Source organism: Haliotis rubra, unplaced genomic scaffold, assembly GCF_003918875.1.
Source record: "Haliotis rubra isolate DU_JTF1 unplaced genomic scaffold, ASM391887v1 Scf1488, whole genome shotgun sequence".
Taxonomy (NCBI): Eukaryota; Metazoa; Mollusca; class Gastropoda; order Lepetellida; family Haliotidae; genus Haliotis; species Haliotis rubra.
The window spans coordinates 39575-48170 of record NW_025765434.1 but is presented as its reverse complement, the minus strand read 5'-3'; the positions used below and the strand labels follow the sequence as shown (position 1 = coordinate 48170).

Here is an 8596-nt window from a genome sequence, read left to right as displayed (position 1 = left end):
AAAAAACAGTGATTATAGTAATACAGAGAGTGATGATGATATTCACCGTGCTATAAAAGGGGTCAAGCCTAGGCTGAGTATGCAGGGTGAAAGTGATCTTCACACAACATCTGGACTTCTTTTTATGTGATATGTATGGCGCAAAGACTCGTCCCATATAACGGGATCGGGTGGTCAGGCGCTCTGACATGGTTGACACATATCATCGTATCCTAACTGCGTAGATCGATGGATGTTGATCACTGGATTGTCTGGTCCTGATTCGATTGCTTACAGACCACTGCCATACCATATAACTAGAATATTGCTGAGTGCGGCGTTAAACAATCAAACAAACAATCACTGCATCAACTTTCCATCATTCAATGTTTTAGGCAACGACAAACGTTTACGGTTCGTTGTGAAATAGGGATTTCATTTCATTTGTTACAATTGGATATACCCGTAGATTCAGACATTGTATGTAATAGGTGTTAACAAGTTGTTTTACCTGGCCATGCTCCTGTACATTTGGATATACCCATAGAACAGACATTGTTTGTAATAGGTGTCAAGTTGTTTACCTTGCCATGCTCCTCTACATTTGGATATACCCGTAGAACAGACATTGTATGTAATAGGTGTTAACAAGTTGTTTACCTTGCCATGCTTCTGTACATCTGGATATACCCGTAAAACAGACATTGTATGTAATAGGTGTTAACAAGTTGTTTACCTTGCCATGCTCCTCTACATTTAGATATACCCATAGAACAGACATTGTATGTAATATGTGTTAACAAGTTGTTTTACCTTGCTATGCTCCTGTACATTTAGATATACCCATAGAACAGACATTGTATGTAATAGGTGTTAACAAGTTGTTTTACCTGGATATGCTCCTGTACATTTGGATATGCCCGTAGAACAGACATATGTAATAGGTGTTAACAAGCGGGTATTTTAAGTTGGATTACTTGTCCCCAATCCCTTTCACATTTGTGAATAAAATATGTTTAAATCAAAATCAACAAGTTGTTTACCTGGCCATGCTCCTGTACTATATTAAGACCACGCCAGTACTGGAGCTTTTTTACTGGAGGTCGCTGTGACACAGTGTACGCGTGCTATTAATATAACGAGTAAGCCTTTTATCTATGAATGTATGTGGCATGTCGTCGTTGCCAGATAAAGCAACACTCCGATTGAAAATTGAAAAACTTTACTGATTATATCCTTATCTGGGTGTAGAGGTTAGTATTGCACAGTCACATTCAGGAGGCATCGTGTGTATGTAATTGAACCAGCCGTCATAGTATATGGATATATAAGCAGCTGACCTGTGTTGCCTGACAAAGTGATTACAGAAGGCTGCCTCACAGGGAGTTATCACGGAACAATCTTACACAGTTACCCACCACGTATACACCCTTAGATACGTAGTACGTAGTGTTGGTTATTACTGGTGGGACTGCAACTTGTCAGGTGAACGTTCAACGTGAATGGCAGGGGTGCAAGGTGAGTGTTAATTCCTTTCAATCCGCAATTTCTAAAACATTATCCGAAGAAATTAAGCAATAGCTCCACGTCGGACTCATATGGGGGGGCGGTGGGATAGTCTAGTGGTTAAAGCGTTGGCTCGTCACGCCAAAAACCCGGGTTCGAATCCACACATGGTTACAATGTGTGAAGCCCATTTCTGGTGTCCCCCGCCGTGATGTTGCTGGAATATTGCTAAAAGCGACGTAAAGCCAAACTCAGTCAGTGTACCCATATGGAGTATTTATCCAAGAGACTTAAATACGTATTCAGCTTCACAGCTTAGTGTTGTTTGGTCTATGTGGACATTACGTAATCTACAAGGTGTGGAAAATTGAGACGTTTACTTTATGTAATTTGAGAATTAATTAATTAGGGCCTCCGGTTGACTAAACACTCTACTATAGTAGACAATAGTTTTAGTGGAATTATGTTGAGGTAGGGAATATGCGTTCCCATCCCAGTAAACAAAACAGAAATATGCTTTCGAAGCAATGACTATTAACTTAACAGATTGTCGCTCAACAGCATTGCTCGACTGGTCGTCTCCTTGAGTTAAGAAAATACATTTCGGAGCTAAACCTGATCACATTTCATGTTTAAAATACATAATGATATGTTTTACGCATTGAAGTTTGACCTTAAATGATTGTGGCAACAAGTATTGGATTTTAAAAAATACATCGTTCTGTTGAGTAGCGGTGTTAATACTTTGGCTCATCACACAAGGGCTCTGTTTCTGTCAGCATGTGTTATGTATCACATAATGGTGATACCAAGGGAACGTATCCTACTGCTCTGTTGGAACCGATCATACAATTCAATTTTTTATCCGAAAATACTGGGAACATACGTAGACATAGACAATTGCATTAGAATAGGTTGTGTTACTCAGTACTGTAGCCTCAGAATGTAAGTTGGCTCCATCTGACTGCTAGCGAATTTCCAAAATATTTAGTGAGGCCTTGAATGTTGTACCCTTGATGCAAATTCTTCTGAGCATGAATTGTATGTCGATCTATAACAGTGTACCTCATGAGATGTGATGTATTGTTCGCAGGTAGTGAAGTAATCGCTCTCGTTACACTGCCTTCTTTTGACCTTCAGAAGCATTATGGGCAGATCCAAACAGCGAAATCAATACATCGATTATGATATGATAAAACACAGTATTGCTTGTCATTTGTTCAAGTATTACTTATACTCTTCAACGATATTGGATCTGCCTTAGCTTGACAACCATGCCTGGAAACCTGAACGATTTATATATCCACTGGTGGATGACGTCCTACAGAAAAATACATTTCTTTGTGATATGAACTGATTCAAAATTTCAAGCATTTGGGATTTTTTCTTCATACCACAGAATTCGGTTTTGGATTTGTATTCCTTTCATTTCCTCATTTTTCATTTCTTCCATTTCTTTCTTATATTTTGATAGTTTATTCAAAAGTTCATCAATGCTTTGGAAGTTTTTTCGAATAGTATGTTCGACCTGTTTTATTTTTAATTCTAGTTCTTCTGTATGTTTTACGTTTGTTTTCTTTATGTAGGATGAAAAAGATATGGTCTTTCCTCGGATTTTCATTAATACTGTTTCTAGAAATAAAGACTTGGAAAATGTAAGTTTAATATTTTCAGTGTTTTTAAAGTTATCCATTTTTTCTGTTGAGTATTCCTGAACAGTGTCATTTAAAATCGTTCTGACTAAGTTTCCGTATTCAGGATTTAACAACAAGGAATTATTAAACTTCCAGTACCCATGTACTCGTTCCTAGCTTAAAGAGTTTGAAAAGGGTAATGTTATTGTTGAGTGATCACTTTTATACCCTGGCAAAATATCTGAATCCAAAGTTATATCAATTTTTTTCTTTACCGCCATCTTTCTGATAGATTATTTCCTGTTTTGTGAATAAAATTAATGTAATTATTTCAGATGCCTGTGATTTGTGCGAGACTGCTGTTAATGATGACGACATCCCTTTACAAGAGCCATTTCGCCTAACAATCGACATCAAAGCCACCCTGGTCAACAAACCACTCACAAAGGAAGATAAGAAAATCCGGAAGACTGCCAGGGAGGATAAAATTGAAGAGCTGACCAAAAAGGTTTCAGCCTTGCGAAACGCTGGAGGAGGGGCTTTGTTCGTTCATCTGCAAGGTCTGTCACCCAATGATCGCTGTCTCGGGCTCTTTAACGAATATGTCGATGACACGTTAACAAAACTGATCGAAGACGGAGTTCTGTTTGTCGACACATACACCAAAATCTGGCTGAGTGAACACACGACGAGTGAAGGATACCAAGAGTATTTGCTGCTTATTGTTAAGTCATCCCCTTCTTTGACCACAGCAGATTTCAAAACCAAGGTGACTTCCGACGAAAACTTAACACGTCCAACAACCCTCAATATTCAAAAATTGTTGTTCAGCGAGAAACAACAAAAGGAAAAACGTCCAAGAATAAGAGGCCTAGAATCCATCCAGGAAGGCAGGGATATCGAATTTAAATCATTTGACAAGACATTATTTGATGGAATCATTACACAATCAAATGTTCAAAAAGTACTAGAATACATTTGGAAGGATCTCAGACTGAGAGAATATATTTCCTGTTTCACAAAAAACCAAGACGGTGGTTCCTATTACCTAGGAATAGGCGAAGGTTTAGAAGACATTACTGGTTATAATTACAAGACAAAGTCCAAGATCCTTTCTGGGATTCGTGTTGAACCGAGCTTACACGAGACTGTAAAAAAAGGTTTGACAGAGTTGATCAGGCAACACACAACAGTTCAAAAAGGGAATGTAGCCCAACCTCGTAGTGCAGACTCGCTGGTGAAATTTAAGTTTCATGAAGTGGACAAAGGCCGAGTGTACATCCTTGAAGTGGCAGTAGGGTACACGCCTGGATGTGTCTTCTATGATACGCCAGACGTCTATACCATGGTTGAGGGGAGTAATCAAATGAAAGCAGTAGACTTCTCCGAGTGGCTTGAAAAAGTGAAGACTTTCCAACCTGCTCATCAGTCCAAATGAGTGATAACAGACGACAAGAAGGAGTGATTTGATAAGTGGACACATTTTAATACCGGACAATCTGACTGAAGGGACCGATAGCCCTTGAGGGTGTGTCCTGTCATTTTCAACGTTATCTTCAAGGAGAAAGTTACAAGTCATATATTATAGCAGTAATTGGTATTCCGCCCTATTTATTGCCGATGTGACGTTAAATATTAACTCACTCACTCACTCCGCCCTATTATGATAGAGAAAATGACTTGTTGCTTATAATCTCAATCATCACAGGATAAACAAAAGTTTCGGACTGTAGGCAGCTGAAACATTGCATATGTCCAACTGACAATCAAGCTGTAAAGATGGTTAGTGGTTGTAGATGTACCGAAACCTTTGTAGTGGGACTAGCTGAGGTCATTATTACATTTACTTCAAAACTGTTTAAACAGATGTGATCCAGACTTTGCGTGTGTCCCTTTGAATGATCCCTCGAATTCTGTTTTCTAAATGTTCGTAAAACCTAATAATTAAATCTTTTTATTAATATTGTATGGTATCCAGGTGAAGGAAAGCGTGTGTACCATGGCCGGTGTTGCCTATATGAAAGGTAAACACTTATCTACTGTACCCCTTGTTTTTATTTTTTAAATCAGTAAAGAGATATTCAGATATTACCCAAAACGAAATGCTCATTGGAAATGTTGCATTATCCCGCGAAAAACGTCTTACGTTTCAGGTCTGGTCACAGAGATTAAGTTTGTTGGTTTGTCATCGTCCAACGGTTAATCCGACGGGTGATATTTGAGATCTTTATTTCCTAACATTACTTGCCATGATGTGATATCACCAAACTTGTGCTAAAAACACTCATTCTTTCAGAACCACGAAACACAGAAGTTGTTGTTTCATGGCCAAGTAACTCCCCACTTCTTCCGAGGGTCAGACTGCAAGAGAAACTATTTGAAGCAATCCAGACGCATGTCCTCACTTCTGGTGACGTATTCACAGCATACATTATGATGACAAAATCTTAAGTGGGACAAATTAGTTACATTTAAGTGGAAGTAACGTTTTGTTTATAATAGTGAGGTAATGAAGGCAGAAGCTATAACCGGATTATCGTATTAATCACGAGAATATCATATAGGTTAACATTCCTCTATCAGTTATCATCTATTGAACAATCATGACGACCAGTGAAGGATGGGTTTTTTTGCAATGCTTTGTTTCTTCAGGTAAGCTGTCGGTATATCCACCAAAGACTGCACGCACCATGTCAGACATCCTATACCAGAGAATTCAGATTCATGGAAAACATTTCGAAGGAGGATTGTCTTTTGTGACAAGATCACTAGCAGTGGTGTTGAATCTTCCGAAGGTTGATATTCCAGATGGAGTGATATCGGAAGTATTCTATGTTCTTCCAGATCGTCCATCAATGATCCTCTGCTTTGTGTGTGAGAAAAGAGACGATCTCGGGAAATATGTTCTCCGTCTTGCCCGGAGAGCAATAAATCAAATCCGGAAGTATACAGATGAACATTTCAGCGCAGTCTATGGTCTCCTGGACCCTGGTGATTTAGAATCAGACAACCTATTCGCTGATGTCTTGAGGTCGATTGAAGACAAAACCTCTGCTTTATGCAGCTTGCATGCACTTAGCATGAACAATGTGAAATGTATGAACATAATACGTGCCTTTCTTGCTGCAGTAGCAGTTACTGATCTCACAGAAGGACACAGCATGAAACCGGAACTGCGCTTACTGTCCAAACAACAGTTCTGCAATTTGGTGGAAAACATTGATAAGGACATGGTAGTGATTGACAAGGCCACAAGTACAGAAGCAGATGGATGTTCAGAGATACTTATGATCGAAGTTGCAAGGAGGCTAGAGAAGAGGGGACCAACCATCCTTCTTGTCCAGGAGGACCTCAAGATAAAGCTGCAGTGAGTGGTCGGACTCATAATTCAGAATATATACAACCACCATAGCTGTTCCATACCTTACCGGGCCAATGCTAATGTGTGTTTTCTGCACTGCCCAATGGGTACCTGTAAGAAGGTGATGTATTTACAATGATAAATGAGGATTTGGACTAAATAACATATCTTTTTTTTCCAGAGAACAACATGCAGACATTGTGTCTCATATACTTGCTTCTGACGAACTGGAAGACGTTTCTAGAGATAACTATCCTAACATACAACACATCGTCGCAGCCAATATGAAAAATGAATGACATCAAGAAACTTCAACCAGACCATGAAAGAAGTGGACAAACTGTCATTTGGCTTTTCCACAATTCTGAGGGTAACTATGTAATGGAATTACTAACTGGTTGTAAACTAATCTACATTAGATATTCTTACAACAGGAAGAACGAAATCAGAGAGTTTAAAATGTATATCACACTGATATTATATCAAATTTGCTTTTGATATTCTGACAGCTCAAGAAAACGCCACACACGAGAGGACGCATTCCCTTGAGCGTGCAGATGAATTGAGAGACGACAACAGTGGTAAGAACAAACCAATTCATTATTTTGACTCCACTGTAAATTGATAATAAAAATATATATACTAATAATACTCTAAAAGGCTCTCAAAACATTGTAAGGAAAGGCTTTGTGATTCATGGGCAATCTCATGCTACAAGACAATCTGACAAATAGAGATATAATGTTGGGTCCAGGAAAATGTACAACCAAATCCATGTTGCAAATAGTGACCGTATTGCTGAAACTAAATGTGGAAGAATGATTGTACATATTCTCAAAGTATTTGGGACCAGTGGAATAAATACCATATGGGTTCATAAAATAAAATGATTTAAAATAAAGTTCACTGAGAAAAGTGAAATGTGGACTTCTCATAGACAACACAGTGAGACATTCAGTGAGAGGACATTGATCAGAGTAAACGCCACCATGTGTTCCACTTTTCTATTTTCTTTACCGAGTCATCAGGTTTGAACAAAAAATCTGAACAAGAGGATTTTGCAAAGATGTCCGACTTAAGAGTCTTGGTCCCGATTTCGAAACAAACTATGTCTATTTTTTCCTAAGTTAGAATTTTATATATTCTCCTCAAAAGTATTTAGGACCAGTGGAATAAATACCATATGGGTTCATAAAATAAAAGGATTTAAAATAAAGTTCACCGAGAAAAGTGATAATTTAGCTGTTTCAAACTGTCAAACTCAGTTAGAAATTTGAGTAAGAACTTTTGTTTCGAAAGAAATGTGGGCCTGGTATATGGAAGATATCATTCCATAATGGACAAATAGCCAGTTCCCTTCCACTCATATATAACATTAGCTAAATATCAACTTGAAACAGTGAAACAGCCTTGTCCATTTCAAAAGCATTTGGATCTATACATCAGGATTCTTATTCTTGACATGGAAAAAACTGTATGACAAAGTAATGGTTCAGCCTTTCCTTCCTGTTTGCTGTCTGTCGCTGTGTGTGATGTTGCAACATACCTTTTCCCACCTAGTATCATCGCAAGCTTATGATACAGGAAATTGAACGATGCAGCTGATGTCATTCATGTTTTGATTTTCCATGCTGCATTTGTACTTACAAGTATTGTGATCTTTTATGATTCACTTACTTTCAGAACTCAGTTTTTCTGGAGAAACATCTACTTATGAAAGTGCTGATGACATGAGCCATTCTAGAAATGAGGATGGGTACTGGTCGGAGGTGACTGAATCTGATGATGACGACATGGAGGCAATACAATCAAGTGATGATGCAAGGGAAGCAGGTGAAATACAGCTGCAAGATAAGTCCAGAGATGACAGTCTACGTGGTAGGACTATTTCCGAATAAGCTTTGTCTAATGCTGCCTTACATTATGTTTGTGGCAATGTTATTATATTGTCATCTTTGTAAATTCTCCACCTTGCCTTATGTAAACATGTTCTATCTATATATATTGACTCTGTGCACTTTTGACTCAGTATTCACTTGATGAAGGAGAAAGAATTATCTCTGAAACATCCTATGAAGAACAAAAAAAGAGAAGTTGTTATCCAGACAAATGTCAT

General features: G+C 38.3%; 1 protein-coding gene across 1 annotated transcript; it reads left to right on the top strand.

The window, feature by feature from the left end:
* Window positions 1-1481: 1481 nt before the first annotated feature.
* Window positions 1482-8387, top strand: LOC124269907. The gene is made up of 7 exons (XM_046704952.1): window positions 1482-1497; window positions 3455-3888; window positions 5098-5143; window positions 5416-5529; window positions 5772-6486; window positions 6662-6850; window positions 8164-8387. Exons 1-6 carry the CDS (start codon window positions 1482-1484, stop codon window positions 6777-6779), a joined length of 1443 nt encoding a protein of 480 aa, XP_046560908.1. The 3' UTR covers window positions 6780-6850; window positions 8164-8387.
* Window positions 8388-8596: the final 209 nt, after the last annotated feature.

What these genes read in the sequence shown, in the direction of transcription:
- LOC124269907 (XM_046704952.1), top strand. An exon ending in GACGCATGTCCTCACTTCTG is followed by an intron (nt 5,530 to 5,771) that starts GTGACGTATTCA and finishes TTGTTTCTTCAG; the next exon opens with GTAAGCTGTCGGTATATCCA. An exon ending in GACCTCAAGATAAAGCTGCA is followed by an intron (nt 6,487 to 6,661) that starts GTGAGTGGTCGG and finishes TTTTTTTTCCAG; the next exon opens with AGAACAACATGCAGACATTG.